The sequence below is a fragment of the Medicago truncatula genome, chromosome 1 (genome assembly GCF_003473485.1).
Source record: "Medicago truncatula cultivar Jemalong A17 chromosome 1, MtrunA17r5.0-ANR, whole genome shotgun sequence".
NCBI lineage: Eukaryota > Viridiplantae > Streptophyta > Magnoliopsida > Fabales > Fabaceae > Medicago > Medicago truncatula.
The window spans coordinates 40,063,553-40,085,574 of NC_053042.1; the positions used below are offsets into that span (position 1 = coordinate 40,063,553).

The following is a 22,022-nucleotide window of genomic DNA, read 5'->3' on the forward strand; positions in this document are numbered from 1 at the left end:
CGACATTCGTTCTTCGTAACAATTAGTATTTCTTTTATATTTTGTTGAATCTAGACTCGATGATGACTAAAGAGATACGTGTATACTATAGTTTTAACATTAATTTAACACATCATTTTATCTTATTTTCTTTTTCTGCCACATCATCAACTTATTATATTTTATCACACCACCTTATTGTTTTTTCTTTCCCTATTAGTGTGGTAGAGATATGTAAAGAATTTATAATTCAAACAGTTATTGTTTTGAACATATCGATATTTGTATGTCTAACTCTAAATAGTAAATACCATTTCTCTACGTAAACAAATCTATCTATCTATAAAAACTAATAATTCGAAGTTATGTTGCATCAAATTGAGTAGATGATTAAATCCCTCAAAACATAGTCATTTGGGTCACGATATATGAAGATTTTTTCCAAATGCATCGTACTTTTAAGATATACTATTATACGATACACACGAAAAATGGAAATGATGCTTAATTTTTCTGAGGACAAAGTGAAGAAAAAAAAGTTGACGACATTTTTTGTTTGAGGAGGTTCAATTCAGCACATCACCATTGAACCATACTATTAAATAGTATGACTAGTTATTTTATTTTGCAGGCCTGCTTGTCTCTGCAGTGTTGGGTTGAATGAATGTGTTATTTATTAAAACAAAAAAAAAAAATTAATTGCACTTTTGGCCTCCTATCTTTCTAAAAGTTACGATTTTGGTCTCTTAACTAATTAAAATACAAAACAGTCTCCTATGTATTGAATCTTTGGCAGTTTTGACCCCCAATGTCACTTTTGACTTAGTCTTCGTTGACGTGGCACCAACAATGGTCAACACGTGGCACCTCACTTAAGGGATGTGCGTGCCACGTCAGCGAAGACTAAGTCAAAAGTGGCCTTGGGGCCAAAACTGCCAAAGATTCAATACATAGGAGTTTGTTTTGTATTTTAATTAATTAGGAAACCAAAATCGCAACTTTTGAAAAGATACAAAAATGCAATTAAGCTAAAAAAAACATCAATATTGAGCTCTTAATTATTATTTTGTACAATAATAATAATTATTGAACTCAAGTGGGAGAAAATGGGTCAATTGAATAAAATATATATGGTCAAATTATATGGAGTGTGACATAACGTGTTGGTGGGTATGGTAAATCACCGGTACCAAACACGGTGTAAGAGGATGTTTGGTATTTTCACCTAAATTACTTTTTTTTTCAAAATATAAATAGACTGAAAATATTTTTCTAAAAATAAGTTGTTTAAGAATTTTTTTTGTTTTGTTTGAGAAAACATTAAAAACCTTTCAAAACTTTAACTTATCTAGATAGATTAAGACCGCATTTTTTTTTTTTTTTTATGTCGATTATAACCGCACGCTTGGGTAAACCCATTGTATATAGTTTTCTTGAAGGAGAAAAATACAGTGTATTTGGTTAGTTTGACCATCTTATAAAAATTTAATATTATATTTTGTTTTTGTTAAGTTAGTCATTTATGTTTTAAAATCATTAACAATATTGAACCAAACTTCATTTTTAACCCATGTATGTTATCTAAAATCTTATTTAACGATAAAAAAAATATGAGTTATTTCTAATCCATCAAAACTAACATGACAATTTTCAGTTTTTCTCTAAGATTGTTTTACATTGTTTTTTTTTTTGAAAGGATTGTTTTACATTGTTGTCAACGAGGTATAATTATGATATTGAGTGGTAAAATGTTTTTTTTTTTTTTTCATAAAATATCATTCAATTATTATGTAGACAACTTAACAATAAAAATAGACTAATGATTGCGAATGTTTGTAAGACTTAACTCAATTGTCAATATTTAAGTCAAACACCTTGTTTTTGAGGTTTTAATTTCGATTCTTATAGTTGTGTATGTAAATTTATGTAGCATGTATCACTTCGTCTATAAAAAAAATGAGATAAGAGTAAAAATAGATACATTTAATGTATAATACGTCTGAAATGCAATTGCTTTTGAGGAGGAAACTACCAGGAAACCAACAAAAATCAGTTCAACGATCTAAATGTTTTTTAAAGATAATAATTAATTTGTTAAAATAAAGTTAAAGGAACGTTCATTTATTTATTTTTTAAATAAAATACTTGTTTAAACCTTTAAATTATGTTAAAGACTCTATATGTAGTTTAGCGAAATAAATATCTTATAAAATAATGAGTTTAATGGAGATTAAAATAATTTCCAAAAAATCTATCATAATACCATATAATTCTATTATTATTATTATTATTTAGAAAGAATTCTATATTATAATCTTTTATAAAAAAAACAAATACTTAATTATTATTGAAGTCTATCCAAAACTAATTCAATGAATGTCCAAATTTCTCATAAAAACAATAGCTATCTTTGAACCTTGACACATATACCCCTCATTACATCAAATTTCCCTAAATATGATTTCATCCAAAATAAAAATTACTACATCACCAATTCAGTTTAACAGACTAAAGTGGACCCCCAAACATGTAATTAGGACTAATCACTCACGCTGTCTATTTGTCACGTTCCTTCATGGGGTGGGTGGCAATGTTTGTATCTCCCTAAAAAATGTGGTACACAACAATTTCATAGTTTAGTTCTTTCTCTCTTTCTCTTTCTTGTGAATTTTTTGATAAAGAAATGTTTTTTTTTCCTTCTTATTTTTTATATATGAAAAATATCTGTTTGAAAGGTTGTGAAAAAAAAAGTAGTATTATTTTTTTTCAGAAAGAAAAATATAAATATTGTTCCTATCTGTCTGCTCCTCTCTTTCAGTTTCTGTTTGTGTGTGTCGTAACAAAAGAGGAAGGGGCACATACATTAATCTTAAATCATAGAAAAAACCAAAAATAAAAACATAAGAAAAAAAGAAAAAAAAAAAAAAAGATAAGCATCAAGTACAAGCAGAAGCAGAGAATGAATGGAGTGACACACCTTGAAGAAGATGATTCTGAGTTTGTTGAAGTTGATCCAACTGGAAGATATGGCAGAGTACAATCTCTTTCTCATCATATCTCATCATTTTCATTTTCTCTCTCCTAACTTGTATCAGTTTAATGCTGTTTTTTTTTTTTTTTGTGTGTACTTTTTGTAGTACAATGAAATCCTTGGCAAAGGAGCTTCAAAGACAGTGTATGTTTACAAATCCATTTCATTTTTATTATTTTTGGTCTTAAATTTTAAGTCTTTTTGGTTTTTCAAGTTGGTTTTTTTTATCTTGGCTGGTTTTGATTTGGTTAGGATTTGAGCTTCTCTTTGTTTTGGTTTTTGTTTGTAGAAATGGGAATCTGAAAGATTTGTTTTTTGTTGTTTTTTTTCATTGTTTTTGTTCTTGATTGATTCAGATATAGAGCATTTGATGAGTATCAAGGAATTGAAGTTGCTTGGAATCAGGTCAAGCTGTATGATTTCTTACAAAGTCCTGAAGATCTTGAAAGGCTTTACTGTGAAATTCATCTCTTGAAAACATTGAAACACAAAAACATTATGAAATTTTACACCTCTTGGGTGGATACTGCTAATAGGAATATTAACTTTGTCACTGAAATGTTCACCTCTGGTACACTCAGACAGTAAGTTCCAAGTTCAAATTATTTCTCCTCCTTTGTTTGTAAATGTTTATCATGTTTTTTTTGTGCATTTTAGATCTTGTATTGTTTCTTCATCTTTCGGATTTTCGATTGTTGAATAGGTATAGGCTGAAGCACAAGAGAGTTAACATAAGAGCAGTGAAGCATTGGTGCATACAGATCCTGAGAGGACTTTTGTATCTACATAGCCATGACCCACCGGTTATCCATAGAGATCTCAAATGTGATAACATTTTTATCAATGGAAATCAAGGAGAAGTCAAAATTGGGGATCTTGGCCTAGCCGCAATTCTTCGTAAATCCCATGCTGCGCATTGTGTCGGTATGTTTATTTAATTTCATTTATCAATATCGTATATCATAAGGTATCAATGGAAGTTGTGGCCAGCTCAAACATTAATGCCAATTAGCCCACTTTGTTGATACCTTTTTTGAAATGATTTGATGACGACATAAGAAACCGTTACATTTTCTGGCTGTGCAAATTGCACTTTTCCTATATATTTGGACAAGGATTGGTAATTCTATTTGGACGGACGTTAATCTTTTATGCTTCTGTTTTTTTAGGAACACCCGAGTTCATGGCGCCTGAAGTATACGAAGAGTCGTATAATGAACTAGTCGACATATATTCCTTTGGGATGTGCATATTAGAGATGGTCACATTTGAATATCCTTATAGTGAATGTACTCATCCGGCTCAAATATACAAGAAAGTTATTTCTGTAAGTTTGTTTTTAATCTCTCCTAAATTGTTATAAAGGGTTTTTTCCGCGGTGAGTATATTTCATTCGCATTTTCTGTCACCAGGGCAAAAAGCCAGATGCTTTGTATAAAGTTAAAGATCCAGAAGTGCGGCAATTTGTTGATAAATGCTTGGCCACGGTGTCTCTAAGGCTTTCTGCAAAGGAGCTTCTAGATGACCCTTTTCTTCAAATCGATGATTATGAATATGATCTGAGACCTGTAGACAGTGGAGAATTAGGTGACTTTGGTCCCCTCATCAGACAGCCGCTCTATGATCTTCATCGAAGCTATAGTAACTTCAGTAACGAATACTCAAATGGCTTTGGTTATGAAGGGGACTGTTATTATCATCCAGTTGATAACGAACCTTGTGGAATTGAACTTTTTGAGCACCATGATGATGAAGAACCCTCTGAACATGTTGACATAAGTATCAAGGGCAAGAAGAAAGACGACGGTAGCATATTTTTGAGACTGAGGATTTCTGATAAAGAAGGTACAATTTTCAATTTTCATTTCATAAATTCTTAATACATGTGATATCTATCTATTTACTGTATAAAAAGGAATTAACTTATATGCCGCGTGTCATATCTTTGTGCTTTAAATTCCCCCAGCGCCCGTACTTTTTGTTCAACATCGGTGATTTGGCACCGCTTTAATGCTACTAGCGTATATTTAATGGTGTGACTTAATTGTATGACACAGGCCGCGTTCGGAATATTTATTTCCCATTCGACATAGAGATGGACACAGCGATAAGTGTGGCGACTGAGATGGTTGCAGAACTTGACATTACCGATCAGGATGTTACCAGTATAGCAGATATGATAGATGGGGAAATTGCTTCCTTGGTACCGGAATGGCAATCTGGACCAGGAATCGTTGAAACTCCCCGTTTTGCAAACCAAGGTTTCTGCCGCAACTGTGTGTCGAATCATACTTCAAGCGGCTCCCTCATGGATTTTCTTTCACACAATCAGGGTAGCCTTCAACTTCCCGAATGTTGTAAGCACGGATGTGCCTCAACGCACGGCCGGTTTGAGGAGATTACTTTCCAATCTGAGGAGTATGACAATCATGTTAGAGAGAATATGAACATAGCAAACATAGCGGATGGCTTGCAGTATCTGGGACTATGGAATCAGCATGAAAGCCGTGAACTGAGTCCGGTAGAGTCTGATGATCAAAGTCATTCTGATGAACAAAATGAACAATTAGATAAATCAATATCAGCTGAAGGTCAAGGACATAATATTTGTGAAAGTAAGTTTCCCCCCAATGCAATAATTTCCCCGAGATATTCATCAGGAACTCGTGATTTTTCCAATATCCGTTCGTTATATTGTGGTCTTGACGGTGATGGTTATGAGAAAGAGATCCAAAAGGAACTGAGATGGCTCAAAGCAAGATACCTAATGGAGTTAAGGGGACTTAAGGATCAACAACTCGGGATAACAGATAAATCTTCTCGTGGCGGTAACGGAGAACACAAAATAGATTATGCCATTATGTTACCTTCGTTGACAGAAACATTCAAAGGAGCCGACAGTGTGATTCGCTTGCAATCTGTCATTAATAACTGGAGCTCTGATTTGAGCAGCCGTCCTTGTGTTCATAAAAGCAGCCCCGATTCAGACGCCAAAATGGCCGAAAATTGTGAGGCGATGGGATCCCCCGGAGAAGGTATGATGGTTACTGCAAAGAGTTTTTACAGTGGCTCGTTGTTTCCGCACTCTCTGCACAGGACAGTTTCACTCCCTGTTGATGCTGTTGATATATAAATTTTATGAAGCTCTTATTGAATTCTTTTGTAGATTATACATATATGAGTTTTCACATGGAGGCTATCTTGATTTTTATATCACCCCCACCCTGGGTACCATTGAATTAAGATTGGATGACCAACATTTTAATTTAAATTTTGCATTTTGAATTTCAAATTTGATTCGCTAAAGTTGAAATGCGAGTACTTCAATCTTTATTTTGATCATATGATGATGTTTTCTGTAGCACCGACACTCCTGAGTTTTGATCGAGGGCGTGTCTGTATCCCACACCAACACAACACTGACATAATTGTAGTGATTTTGTACCGAGAAAACCCTGGTCCAAATAAGACCATACTAGTGTGTTAAATTGATTGGTTTAACACTCAATTATAGAATTGTATAATTGAGTAGTAACTGCATCAAATCTCCACTTAAGCCAAAGATGAGTGGGGTCCAAGCAATGCGCGTGGATGTTCACTCATTTGATTATCCCACTTGTTTAGTCCGTAGGATTGTCTTGTACTAACAGAGAGCATAGTCAAAAATCAAACAGAAAAGATATGTCGACATGAAAGTCCACTTCAATGTTTTTTATCTTTAGAAAAATGCTACTCCCTCCTAGGTGTTCAAAATCGAACCAATCCAATAAAAAAATCGTAAATCGAACAAACTGAAAACCGCATTTGGTTTGGATGTATTCGGTTCACATTTTTACTCAACCGCATGGTTTGGTTTGGTTTGCGGCTTTCATTTTACCAACCGAACCATACCAAACCAAACCGCAACATAATAAAAACACTAATTAAAATCTATGTCACCTAGACCAATACTAATAGAAACTCAATGGAAACTTTTATAAAATGACATATTTGTTCTCTTGTTAAGTTTCTTCTTTGCTTTTTATTTCAAAAATGTATTTATGTGCTACTTGAACTTTTATAGAATGATAAAATCTTGGTATTTTACATTTCTTACATAATAGAATTAATTTTTTATTTGGTCTATGTTGTTTGGTGAAAATGAAAATGTGAAATGAAATTAAAAATATTGTCGGAAATATTACTGAAAATATGTTGTGTTTTTACGTTTTTAACTCGATTTAATGTTGGAAACAAAAAATTCCATTGTCTCGAAAAAAAACTGCACCAACCAATCCAACCCAAACCGCATTAGTTTGGTTTGGTTCGGTTCGGATTGTATTTTAAAAGTCAACCGAACCAAATCAAACCGCATGCTTTTTTATCTTGCGGTTTGGATGACTTTTAACCTCAAAACCGAACCAAATCGCACCGCGAACACCCCTACTCCCTCCAGCCTGAAATGAATAATCTTGTTTGACTCGGTGCGTTATTCAGGATCTTATTTTGATCATATTTTCTTATTAATATATAAGGATAAATAGTAACATTATAAAATGTTCTGACGTGTCTCGATGAATGTTTTTAAAATATCAACTTTTATTATTTTTGCTAATACATTATGAAATATATTAAATGTCAAAATTATGCATTGATATATATGAAAGAGTCAATTACGTCAGTCATTTTAGGCCGGAGGCAGTAACAAGTCTCTTTAGAAAAAGAAAATAAAAAGTCTTCTTACAAGCCGTGTTTAAGTAACTTTTGAACGGTAAGTCATGTAATTATTACTTTGACAAATCTTTTATTTGTTTTTTAAGACAGTTTATTTTCACAAATATTTCAAACAATATCCTTAAAACACTTGTTAGCATTACTTTTTATTTTTTATTTTTTATATATTGTTTATTTTTTCTCTCATCGAATCCAACACTATTGTGTAGTAAGTGTGAGAAAGAAATTTCAAATTGCATATAAACTTAGAGGTTGAGCATTTTATAAGTAAAGAAACCAATAAACACAATCTCTTAATATTTTTGGTGAAAATGTGTTGTCCAACTCTAGGTGGTTTGATCTTGCTCAATGTGAATAATCCCCTATAATGTTTAGTTTTTGTGTCGACCCAATCAAAATTCAGGTGTTTTTGTCTGGGACAAAGAAACTAAGTGTGTGTTTGGCACCACGTTTTCAGCTCCCAAACGTGGTTTTTTGTTCCCAAACTGCGTTTTCCAATTTTTCATGTTGTTTGGATGAATGAAAAAGTGAGTTTGTAAAACGTGATTTTGCTTCAAAACGCCAGTTTTCTCTGAAGCTCAGATTCATAGCTTCTGCATTTGGTCAGAATTGATTCTTCCAAAAAAAAACTTTTCATAAATGACAAATAAAGCAAATATATCATAATTTCTCATGTTTGCCCCCTCCGAAGCCAACTTTTACTCTAAAAGTGAAACAAAGAGAAGAGGAAACAAACATAATAAATTAACTTAAATCAAACGACAAAGAACCATAATGTATCGGATATATTTTTGATATCACTGCTTGTGCTTGAGCTTCTCGTTATTCCCTTGCAGCGAACGCTCATGTTCTTTCTGTGTTGCAACAGTGCCAATCCGAAGTTTGGAGATGAATTCCTTTTTGTACACAATTGGTCTATTATCTTAACTTAAAATAATATTATATATGAATTCTTATTTTTTTATAAATATAATATATGGATTCTAATATAATATATTTAATGTCCCCTACAAAAATATATATCTAATGCACTGTTCAATTTTTTTGTACTAGGTATGCATTTTATTTATTACGGTTCCCTGTTCGTTTATAATGGATGTTTTTTATTACATGTTTTGAAGCTTATATTGTATTAAAAAATCACCCAATTGATAAAAAAAATTATTAAAAATGACTCTTATAAATAAATATTATTTTAAAATGATTTTTTTAAGCAATAAAATCCATTTATGATAAGTTAAAATACTTATCTAATGAAAATGAGGTGTTTACTTTAAAATACAATTAAAAGGTTAATTTGGTCATTAAACATTCAAAATCAATTTTGATTCAAACTATCCAAGCAACATTCACTCGTAAGAATCACTTTTAAATAAGTTTATCCAATCAAAAACCAATTCATATCTAACCCACTTTTAATCAAAATCAATTCTCTCAAACTCAATTCCGTTAAAATCAATTCTCACCACCGTCATACCAAACACACTAAGTAGGTTGTTACATTTTTTTGAAGGAAGTAGGTTGTTACATGTTTAGGATATTTATCCAGAGACCGTGATTAACAGACTTAATAGGTGGAACTTAAGAATTTAAGACTTATCTAACATTTCTAACTACAATTCGTGAACTAGTTGCATCATCATTATATAATACTATCTTGCTAAAGTGGGTGCTTTTTTGGATGAAACTCAATTGATTTTATATTTTTAACTAAATAAATATGCATGGACTCGATAGTTGCTAAGGGATGGATGTGAAGGTACGTTGACAAATCAATAAATTTATTATTTCTTTTGAGCTATACCTTATTGGCCATATTGGTTCTTACCTGGTGTTATCACCCAATAGGATTCTATAAGAACTTCTTCTTTGATCCCTTTGCTTTTTATTCAATCATGGATGTTGAGGTTGTTTTTCAAAGGCAATCAAGTATTGGACCAAAAAGAAAACAATGATAGGTAAGAGGATGAAAGGACCCACAAAAAGAATCAAATCCTCTGTTTCTGCCAAGTGCCAACTAAGCCGGTTGCTGACTAGTATTACTAGTATTATTGATACACGGATCGGTTCATTCACTAATCTCAAATAGTATAGCGACCCAGCACGGGAAATAAAAAACTATTTTGATCAAATATATAGATTTTATATTGTATTATCTTAAAGTTATAAATGTAGCTATAATTTAAATTTGATATGAAAAAAATATCATTTTAATTTTGTATATATTTTGAAATATCTAAACATTGCATATAATGATTAAAGTATTTAGATTTATACTTATACTAATTATTTGTCATATATGATGTACCTATTGTTAAACTTAGCATATGTAATATTTTTGCAAAAATACTCTGACGTATTGTATATTATTATTTGTTAACATAATGTATTTTATTAATCATAAAAACAAAAAAAAATTGTATTTTTTTATATAATAGTAAGTGTCAGATGTATACACCTAGTCTGTGAATGCAAATGTTAAATTTTTTACGGGTGTGTATAAATATAGTTTGGGCTACAAAAACGCCGATTGTTATTTGTTTTTATTTTTTACAAAATCAATAGTCTAATGTGAATATTGTATTTTAGGGTAACAACGATGTAAAAAAAAAAGTTCTGCATATTGTTATATCTGAAAAGTGCATCAATTAAAAGTCAACGACAAGAGGATCTGCTTATATAGAAATTGCATGCCATGTAATGACCAGTACGCCTTACACAGAAATTAAAAAAAAAAACGACTTCCAAACAATACACAACTTTAGTTTTCTAAATTATAGCAACAACAATTTTAAAACATAACCAATGATCATACTTTTTAAAAAACTTCACGATACACAACATTTGTGGTCTCCTTGCAAACATTATGATCTTCATCCAAGATGAGCAGCTTCAAACCTTTTCTAGAAGTAACTCGAGAGACAGCGACATAGAGTTGTCCATGCGTGATCACGGGCTTAGGAAGATAAATCTCACTCGAGATAAAGATTGACCCTAACTTTTATTTATTGTCGTTGCAAAACAAAGCGTCAATGAAAATTGCATGCACCTGAATTTGAAGGGTAGTCCTGGATCATTCGCAATAAGATTCATACTGGGAATGAATACCCTGGTACCTGCCCTTTTTTCTGTAATTACGGTAGCAGCTATCGTGCTCTTCCCTAGATGTGTAACTGCCAGCCTCGTACCATTACATAGTCCATTGGCTTGATTGATGTTTCTCATCAACATAACTGGACATCTCATCCTTAGTTTCAACCGGTGATTTGGAGTTTCAGAGCTCTTAATACCATTAAGAAATTCCGTTGTGAACAACTCACTTTGGACATCATAATTTTCACCCGATCGACAAACATAATCAAAGCTTAAATACTCTTTCTCTTCACCTGGAATCAGTGACATCATATATTCGTTAACATGCTCAACTGAATCAATTGTTGGGGCGAGTATTCCCCTTTCTTGAAAAAATAGCGGGTCACCAAGGTTATCATTCAAATCGGGATACACAAAGTCTATAAGTGACATCAACGGATTTGTTGTGTCGGATATGAGAAAATCATCAGGAATTTCTACCTTCAATTCACCATTCTCATCCGAAGCGTCGTTGCCGTCTTCAATTGAGAGTATCCACTTGCCAAAATTATCAATTTCTTCCTGCTTTGCAGGTACCGAAGATGAACCCAATCTCATATTAACAGTAAGCCTCAACACATTACAATAAACTCATATCTTTGATGAATTGATTGAGGCATCAATAATATCCTGCCTCTTTCCTTTTCAGACAACAGGCAATATCTGTCTGAAATCACCACCTAAAACTACTGTCATTCCACCAAAAGGTCTAAACTCATTTAAGGGATCATTCTTGGACATGGTATCACACATTGATCAGTCAACTGCCTCAAAACACCATTAGTGCATGATTGGAGCCTCATCCCAAATTATCAACGTTGCAGCACGCACCAGGTCTACCCTAGGACTATTCTTTTCCATCGTAAGCGATGATGCCTCGTTAATCTTAATAGGGACTGTCGGCGTCGAGTGCATGATTCTTCCACCTGGTAATAGAAAAGCCGTTATACTGCTAGATGCAACATTCAATACAATTAACCCCTTCGATCTAACAACAGCCGACAATGTTTTCCATATAAAGGTTTTTTTCAGTACCACCGTAACCATATAAGAAAAAGAAACCACCGTCGTTAGAACCAACGGACTCCATGATCTTGTCATGCACACATCTTTGCTCATTAGTCAGCATCAGTAACATATCAGTGTGTGTCTTTTCCAGTTCACCTTTGTTGTAATTTAGCTCATCAACGATAAACTTGTTTGTGAAAGTTGGCATGTCTGCTGCGTTTGGCCTGGGCATAGATTTGAAGTCACCAAGTAACCTTCTGTTTTCCGGAAGCAGCATTTCAATTTCAATGAAACACAAGTTCTTCAAGTCATCGTCACTGATACGCAAATCTGCGTATTAAATGTAAAGTCACGAAATTAATATTAACACCTTTGCATGCATATGTGTGCACGTTGAAGAGAAACAAAAAATATTATCTTTATATGAGAATCCTTTATATTTAAACATATCAGCCTAAAAAATATGAAAAATTCTGAACGGTATCATAGAGTTAGTAACTCTTAGTTTGTTCTTTACTATATCCTAAAATAAGTACCTCTTAACTACTTAAACTACTCTAATCAACCTTTACTATATCCTAAAAAACACACCCCTCGAAAACAACCTTGTGGTCAAGGTTGGAATCTGCTAAATTTATTAATGTGTAATAGTCTTCAAATGTATCACCCTTATCCTTATTTTTATTAGTGAAGTACTGTTTTGATTCTCACTTTAATTTGAACTCTTTGGTTCCACCAAAATTCTTTACTTCTAACTAGGCCCAAAACCTATTAATTCTTCTAGTGTCTCTTTTGCTACTTTTCTAATCTCATATGTCATCTTGTTCCACGTATCATTTTCGCTTCTATGTAGCTTCACACAACCTTCCTTCAAAATCTTTTGTAGAAAAACACTTTGGCTTTGATCCTTTAAATGTCATCACTTGATCCTTGTATCCCAATCATGGCCTCTCATCCCCGCTCTTATCTTAACCCTTACATCCATAACCAGTATTATATGTTGGATAGTCAAACTCTCTCCATGTAAAACTTTAAATTCAAACAAATATTTCTGTCATAATTCCTAATAAGAAATAAATTTATTTGAGAACATGAAATCCCACTCTTGTATGTAATAAATTTCCTTTTTATTTTCCTAAAGTAAGATTAAAAGACAACAAAAAATCTAGGATGGATTTACCCTATGCATTTATGTCCCCAAGGCTATACCCTTATTCACGCCTTTAAAACTTATCAAACACTCCTTACATGCCCATTTAGATCCCCTCCTAGAAAAATATTTTCTTCCTGTGGTATATCTTTGAATATTCTTCCAAACCTACCTAAGGTGAGTAAACACTCATAACATTAAAGATGTCTTATTTCCTTTAAAAAAAATAAAAAAATAAAGATGTCTTATTAAACTAAAAATTTATGGGATACAATCAAATCTCACATCCTCTTTACATCCACAATATCCTTTTTCAATTCCTTATCCACAATAACGCCTACACCATTTCTCGATCTAACTTTTCCAGTTTATCAATGCTTACATATTGAACTATCTAATTCTTGCGCCTTTTCACCTACCCACATAGTTTCTTGTTGGCACATAAAATTAATCTTCATTTTAGTCATAGCGTCAACTATTTCCATATATGTTCAAGTAAGGGTGCCTTTATTCCATGTTCTAAAACGGATCATACTCTCATTAACTAACTTCTTTACCCATACTCGTTCACAAAGATGTGGAGACCCTTGCATATTTTTTACTGCATTCAGGCAACGATGTATCCATCCTTGCTCATTTAACATTGTATTTGAGCTATACAACACGTTTCTTCTACGCATTGATCCAATGTTCACACTATTATATACTCGGTCCATGTCATAGAGATACAAAGTGTTTCAATTAAATTCAAGTGTTCAAATTTTAATTAGTAGAATCTAGTCCAAGTGAAATTTTTATAATATAGAATGTCATTTAATTATATATATATTTTTAAGATTTTTTTTTTTTAAAATTTACGTGTAATTATTTATTGATCCAACGTAATGAAACTTGATTGCATTGAGTAATATATTACAATAAAAACCGACCCATCCCGTGAACACCTGTAGGCGTAGATGCTGAAGCATGTTTGCTTAATTTTTTTTTTAAATAGGTATCATCATCCATAATTAATTTTTTTTATACCCATGACGATCATAAACTTATGTTTGTTTAATTTTTTTTTTTATTGAATGATTTTTCTTATAAACAACGAAGGAATTAAATGACTGTATTTCCTTATTAAAAACAATAACAAATCATTACACTAAGTGTAACCCTTTTTAAACTTTTTGCCTCCTAATTCAATTTTGATCCGGTCAATCTACACGTGACACCTCAATTAAGCGAGTAAGATGCTATGTGTGCAATTTTTTTTTTTTTTAAAATAAATATAAGGGAGTAATAAATAATAATAATAATAATAATAATAATAATGAATGAGTTTATACGGAAAAAAAATAAAAAATAAAGAAAGAGTAAAGCCCGTTTCCTCTTCTTCTCCAATCTCCCCCACTGCAACACCACCACCTCCCTCCAATAATCACCACAACCACTGTTTTACTCTCACTCTACTGATTCACTACACGCCTCTGCATCTGTAACGCCCTAGTTGTTTATTTAATTAATTTGAATTATGTGGAGTATATATATTTTTATATATGATGTTTGGTGATTTATGCGGAGTATATATATATATATATATATAGTTGTAACGCCCTAGTTGTTTATTTAATTAATTTGAATTATGTGGAGTATATATATTTTTATATATGATGTTTGGTGATTTATGCGGAGTATATATATATATATATATATATATATATATATATATATATTTATATATATGTGATTTTTGAGTGTTTTATGTGGTGTATTATTTTATTATATAGTTTATTTAATAATAATTAGAATAAGTATGAAATATTAGTTATTTTGGAGTTTGGGGAGTTATTTAATAATTATTAAAATTAATGGGGAGCTAATGGAATTATTAGGGAGTTAAGTAAGAGGGAAGTTGAGAAATAGATGTCAGAAGCAGTTTACGTGAAACCAAGCCAAGGAAGAGAAAACCAGGAACAAGGGAGAAGAACCAAGGGAATCCATTTTTGCTGTGCATTTTTATTCTGAACTAAGGTAAGGGTGAGGTTTACTTCAATAGTGTAGATTTTAAAGTCTGATTTGAGTTTAACAGGTTTTTGGAGTGAAATTGAGGAATTGGGTTTTAATTGAATTTATGGTTTTTGGGGTAGATATTGTTGTTCTGATGTTAGAATTTGGTTTTGGTTGCATAGAAACATTCATTTCTCATCTGTAAACTGATTTGGGGAGTGATTGGGAGGAAAATGGGATTTTTAGGAAAAACCAGTTTTCTGCCCGTACAGAAGTTCATCGCTCGCCTCGCGAGTAGCTGTGCTCGCCATGGCGAGTGAGCAACTTCATAGCTCGCCTCGCGAGCAGACCAACTCGCCATGGCGAGTAGCCCAGATCAAAACGTGATTTTTGAAAAATTGTTATAAGATGTTTTGGGGATGGTTTAAGGTACCTAGATGATATTAATGATGAATGGTGGAAGTTTTAGGTTAAAAAGATGAATAGGGAACTTAGAATTGGGATTTGAGTGAGAAAATGGCACTTTCCCCGAGAGCACCTGATTTTCACTCGCCTCGAGTTCGCCTTGAACTCGCCATGGCGAGCTAGTGTTTTTGTGAACTCACCATGGCGAGCAGATGTGCTCGCGAGGCGAGCTGCACAGTTTCCTGAGTGTTGATTGTTGTTGTATGAATGGTGATGATTGATGTTGTTGTTTTGGGCATAGTTATATTTAATTATGCATTGTTTTGGTTGATTGGATTGCTAGATTGATGAATACTGATGATGATTTAAATGTATGTTAATTATTGAATCATACATGTTGTTTAAGTGGAGTCACATGGAGTTGCATTGCATGGTCAGTTGTATGTAGATATACACAAGTAGGTCCATTGCATATGCATAAAACAGCGGTGAGGGCTTCGGTCCTGATGAATGCTTTAACCATTCAAAAGCGGTGAAGGCTTCGGTCCTGTTTGGTACCACATGCATATTGCATTTCATTAAGAAGTCTAAGATGGTGTCTTAGCAGTGGTCATGTCATTTGCATGAGTCTTAGTTGTTGATTTCAGTTATTATCTGATGGATGATGTTGGTGTTGAATATGCATTTATATATATATATATTCATTGTGATCATGGTATGTGGTTGATGTTGTTGTTGCTTGTGACTTATACACATATATGTTTACAAGATGATGTGTTGTTGATTAGGGTGTTAGATTCAATTGAAGATTTTAATATCTATATTTATTGTTGTGAATCTCACCCCTTCTGCTTGAAAATGTTGCCCTTTCTATGGGTAACTTGCAGGTGATCCTGAGTAGTTGGTGGTGGCTCAATGTCGTGTCTAGGGCTCTGATACGTGGGATGGGAACTGTTATTTATATTATTGTTGTTTCTTTTCCATGTATCGAATTTTGGAACTTGTTGATGTGGAACCTTTATTGTCTTTTGAATAATGTTGTTGAATTAAGCTAAGGCCTTTAATGCCGTAGGCTGTTGTTGGATTTGAAAACTATTCCGCTGCTATGTTTTCATTTTTATCAAGTGGTTTAATTAAATAGTTTCATATGCTATTTAAGAATTTTGATATTGCAATGTAGCATACCCGTTTCTGGTGAATTACTCTGATGATTATTTGTTATTTATTTACTTTTGGATAACGGGGTGTTACAATTTGGTATCATAGCAGGTTGGTCCGTCCGGCCAAGTAGTAGAGTCGTGTTGAGCCACCTAGGATAGAGTGTCAACTTTAATGTTGCTTTTTGTTGTTGTTCTGAGTTGTTGTTTGTCATGTAGAACCTCGAGATGACTGGAAGTAGTGATGCTGCCCTTGTTGCTGCGCTTGAGGCTGTGGCTCAAGCTGTTCAACAACAACCTAAGGTTGAGACTGGTAGTGATGGAACCAGGATGCTAGAGACTTTCTTGAGGAATCATCCACCAACATTCAAGGGTAGGTATGATCCTGATGGTGCTCAGAAATGGCTGAAGGAGATTGAAAGGATTTTCAGGGTCATGCAGTGTTCAGAGACACAGAAGGTGCGGTTTGGGACGCACATGCTAGCTGAAGAGGCCGATGATTGGTGGATTAGTCTGTTGCCTGTGTTGGAACAGGATGATGCTGTGGTAACCTGGGCTATGTTCAGGAAGGAGTTTCTGGGCAGGTATTTTCCAGAGGATGTCAGAGGAAAGAAAGAGATTGAGTTTCTGGAGTTGAAACAGGGTGACATGAACTGTTATTTATATTATTGTTGTTTCTTTTCCATGTATCGGATTTTGGAACTTGTTGATGTGGAGCCTTTATTGTCTTTTGAATAATGTTGTTGAATTAAGCTAAGGCCTTTAATGCCGTAGGCTGTTGTTGGATTTGAAAACTATTCCGCTGCTATGTTTTCATTTTTATCAAGTGGTTTAATTAAATAGTTTCATATGCTATTTAAGAATTTTGATATTGCAATGTAGCATACCCGTTTCTGATGAATTACTCTGATGATTATTTGTTATTTATTTACTTTTGGGTAACGGGGTGTTACAACATCCATTCCCAAATTCCTCAACATAAAATCCATTGAAGTCCTTCTTCCCCAAAATTCTTAAACAATTATACCAAAAACTTTGAAACAATATTGTGTAGTGTAAACAATATTTTCAAAGCTTAAATGCTTTTTTGGTCCCTTAAGTACTTAATTGATATCGCTTTAGTCTCTTAACTAAAAAAAATTGTTTGAGTATTTAAGGCTTTTTTAGTCTCGTTTTGGTCCATTATGTTAGGTTTCCGTTAGGGTTTAAAAAAAAAGTTAACTCCTGGACACTTGTCATTGGCTCTGTGTTTTATATTTTTTACAATTTTTTTTTTTCAGAAAAAAATTATTTTCTTACAAAAAAAAATATATTTTATTTAAAAAATAATCCCAAAGTTAACATGTGTTACCTTGTCATTGGTTATGAGATTTAAAAAATAAATAAATATATATATATATTTTTTAATAAAAAAATAATATATATTTTTTTGTAAATTTTTTTTTCCAGAGCCAATGACAAGGTGACACGTGTCCACACTTAACGTTGAATATTAAATCTAACAGAAGGGACCAAAACGACACTAAAAAAAGCTTAAATCGTCAAACAATCTTTTTTTTAGCTAAGAGACTAAAACGATACCAATTAAATACGTAAAGGACCAAGAGAGCATTTAAGCCATATTTTTAGACTACTCAACTTCTTCAAGTGTTAATTCGCTATTTTCAGACTCCAAGGAATGATCGATCTTTCCCATTGTTTTTAGCTCAGTATCTGCTCTATTTTTGCAAATTCATATTTGTTGGATTCTGGTTTTTAAGTTGGGATTAGGACACATTGGAGCTGCTTTAGCTATTGGAATTTCAACGTGATTTGGCTATTGAAATTTGTACGTGCGCTTTAGCTATATTTTTCTCCATCATGTCAAAAAACCAAGATTGTGTTTTCTACTCAAGCTTTACATAACCCACCGGAGTTCTGCAAATATGCTATTCCTTTTGGACTCATGTTTTGGTAAACTATAATATCTCTTTAGTAAAATAATGCTGCTTTATTTCATTTTAATCTTCTTTTACTAATTTCAATCTTCATACAATATTGTGTAGTTTTGGATGGTGGTCCTCTGAGTTTCTTATATTAATTGTCGGGCTATGATCTAATCATCAACTTGAAACCTCGGTTCTTTCTATTTCAATTTATAATGCATTGTCCAAAGGGTGAACTATATGCATTTAGTCCCTATTATAAAATTGTAGATTGCCGTCAATAAATTCTTTGATTTTTATAGAGTATTTTAAACTGATCTTTTAACATGAAAATCTTTGATCATTGATAACCGACAAAAATGTAGGTTATTATCTTCAATTTTACCTCTAAATCAAGTTTCTTTTGAGTGATTGCATAACATATTTCTCCTTATTTTGTGTTTTGAATTGTTTTACTATGCTGATCTCCTCTGCAATTTATTGCATGTTTTTTTGAACATTTGACTTGCTCCGAGTATGTTTGGTTATGCAGGAATGGAGACGGATAAAAGGAAGGTCACGAGAAAGCTTTCAAGTGGACATATACATGTTTTGTTGAAGTTTGCTGATGGATTCTTGCTGGCCAGAAGGCGCTAGAAACATGCTTCAAAGGCGCCAAACACCAGAAGAAGGGCGCTAGGCGCTAGCAAACCACTTCAGAGGCGCCAGCTCTCTGGAAGTGGGCGCTAGGCGCCCATGCAGCAGCGCAGCGCTGCGATTGTTCGTGTTTCTCAAGCTGTGCACCGGCGCTAGGCACCCTAGTCGGGTCAAAGCGCCCTGTGTTGGGCCTGTTATGCTATAAATACGTTTTTATCAAATTGGAACGGGCTGTTGAATGAATTTGGAGTGGAGAAACCTGTGACCTAGCAGACAAGACACAAAGGAGGCGGCTTTCAACACCATTGAAGGAGATTTATCAAGAATCGTTCATGGATCGTTCTTGTAATTCTTCTTTAATCTCTTTCTCTTGTTTATTTGCTATGAATAACTAAACCCTCCGTTGTTGGGGATGAGTAGACCTAGATGATTACATTTGTCATGTGATTGGATTATGATTATTGATGAAACTTATTGAATTGTTTTTCTTATCTCCATGCTTAATGCTTTTATTGATTGATCACCTTTAAATTGATTTACGGTTTATATTGTGAAACGGAAGTTGAATTTATAAACGCTTTGAGATAAGAAATTCTTGCCTTTGTAATCTAGGAATAGATGCAAACCCTTGAAACCACTTGAAAATTCTTGTTCATTCATGCTTAATTCTAATCTTAAATTCACTAAGGAATTAGGAGTTGTTTTAGAATTAATGGTTTTGTCACTAAGGAATTAGGGCAAGAATAAATTAGAGAATTCGGTAATAATTCGATAAGTTGATTCAATAGTTATATTCGAGTTACTAACTTAAGATAGTCATCTAGCGAACCTCATCCTCAACAATTTTCTTATTATAAAATTCAAACAAATTTTCTTCTGTTAATTTACATTATTGCTATCAAACAAATCTCGTACCTTTTTGTTCAATTAAGTAACAAGTATTATTCGACAGTATAACGCGATCCTTGAGTTCGACACTCGGTATTACCGTTTTAAATTTACTACTTGAACGATTTCGTACACTTGCGAAAACCGTTATCAATCATATTAGCTAGCTAGATTGGATTCATCATCAAGTTAGTTCTTAAAATTGTTTTGTAGGGACTTTTATATATTATGTGTCATGGAATAATATGATTGAAATTATTCAAATGTATGGTGAATTTAGTTCATGAAACGGAAAATCTTCCAAAATATTAATAGCTTAGCCTGCTTGGAGCCACGTTATAGGCACCAAACTCACATTTATTTAGAAGCTTGAATTCTTAGAATCTGAAGATTCACGTCGATAACACATTGGGACATGAGAAATAGATCGCGACGTACATCCAAACGTATGGTAATTCTTTTGTCTGACATGGTATAATAAGATTTAGTGCGTGTCTGGAAAATTAAATTCCATAGTCAAAACTCACGTCCAGGAAATATGAATTCACTACTGATAAACTACATCAATCTGAGAAAGTATAGGGATGCAACTTTTAAACATTGTCAAAAACTTCCCTGTAAACCACATTTGATGCCGATGTGCACAACTTGTTATCCTCGTCCAAAGTCAAAAACTTCAGACCCTTTCTTGAAGTCACTATGGATACCGCAACATACAACTGGCCATGAGTGAATACAGGCCTAGGAAGATAGATTCCTACATCTGAAAGTGACTGCCCTTGGCTTTTATTTATAGTCATTGCAAAGCATATAGACAAAGGAAATTGGATCTCCTTTCAAACTTAAACGGTAGGCCTGGATCACTTGGCACCAAATTCATGCTAGAGATCAAAACCTTGTCTCCAACATTAGTTCCAGTTAACACAGTGGCACCAATTATACTCTTTCCCAATACATCTACCCTGAGTCTTGTTCCATTACACAATCTGTTGGCCTGATCAATGTTCCTCGTTAGCATTACTGGGACCCCCAACTTCAGTGTCAATTTATGATTTGGAAGCCCAGAGCATTTGATGTCATTTAGAAACTCAGTTGTGAACCATTCCCCTTGCATGTCACTGTTTTTATCTGATATACAGGTAGAGTCACAGCTGTAGTAATGTTTTTCTTCACCAGGAATCTTTGAGAATACAAAGTCATTAACCTGTTGCACAGATTCTAAAGTAGGAGCAAGAATTCCATGCTTCTGAAAGTAGTTTGGTGTGTCAGCGTTTTGTAGTAAATTAGGATACGCAAAATTAATCAATGACTGTAATGGATCCTCGGAATCTTGAATTAGTAGGTCTTCTGGTATCTGTATTTTAGTTTCACCATTTTCATCTGCGTCTGGACTTCCATCTCCAATACCAAGGATCCATGACGCAAATTATTTTACCTCTTCCTGGTCTGCATTATTATTCGCTGTGCTTAGCCCCATGTTCATTGTAAGTCGCAACACCTCACAACGCCTCCAAACCTTAGATGCGTTTACTGCGGAACTTACAATTTGTTGCCTTGTCGCTACCCTTACGACGGGTAGAACTTGCCTGAAATCACCTACTAACACAAAAACCTTTCCTCCAAATGGTTTGGTCTTGTTATCCTTATTTTCAGACCCCATTACATTTCTTAATGTTTTGTCCAAAGCCACAAAACAGAACCTGTTCATCATCGGTGCCTCGTCCCATATAATTAGTTTGGTGTGGAGAAGAAGGTTAGCTCTGGGAGTCCCTATTGTAATATTGCATGTAGAGTCCTCTTTGATAAGGAGGGGGATTGCAAATGTTGAGTGGGCTGTCCGTCCTCTAGGCAGAAGAAGAGATGCAATGCCACTTGAGGCGACATTGAGGACAATTAAACCCTGCGATCTAATTGCCGCGGACAATGTAATGTTTTCCCGGTACCTCCGTAGTAAAAAAGAATTGTACTTAAATTTTCCGCGGGCTACTTCGATTTATAGTAAAAAA

The 22,022-nt window shown here is 33.5% G+C and overlaps 1 protein-coding gene across 1 annotated transcript; it reads left to right on the plus strand.

The window, feature by feature from the left end:
* The first annotated feature begins 2,693 nt into the window (after positions 1 to 2,693).
* On the plus strand, positions 2,694 to 6,343 carry LOC11410726 (probable serine/threonine-protein kinase WNK9). The gene is made up of 7 exons (XM_003590970.4): positions 2,694 to 3,013; positions 3,117 to 3,154; positions 3,367 to 3,594; positions 3,714 to 3,934; positions 4,180 to 4,337; positions 4,423 to 4,855; positions 5,068 to 6,343. Exons 1-7 carry the CDS (start codon positions 2,939 to 2,941, stop codon positions 6,141 to 6,143), a joined length of 2,229 nt encoding a protein of 742 aa, XP_003591018.1. The 5' UTR covers positions 2,694 to 2,938; the 3' UTR covers positions 6,144 to 6,343.
* The last annotated feature ends 15,679 nt before the right edge of the window (positions 6,344 to 22,022 follow it).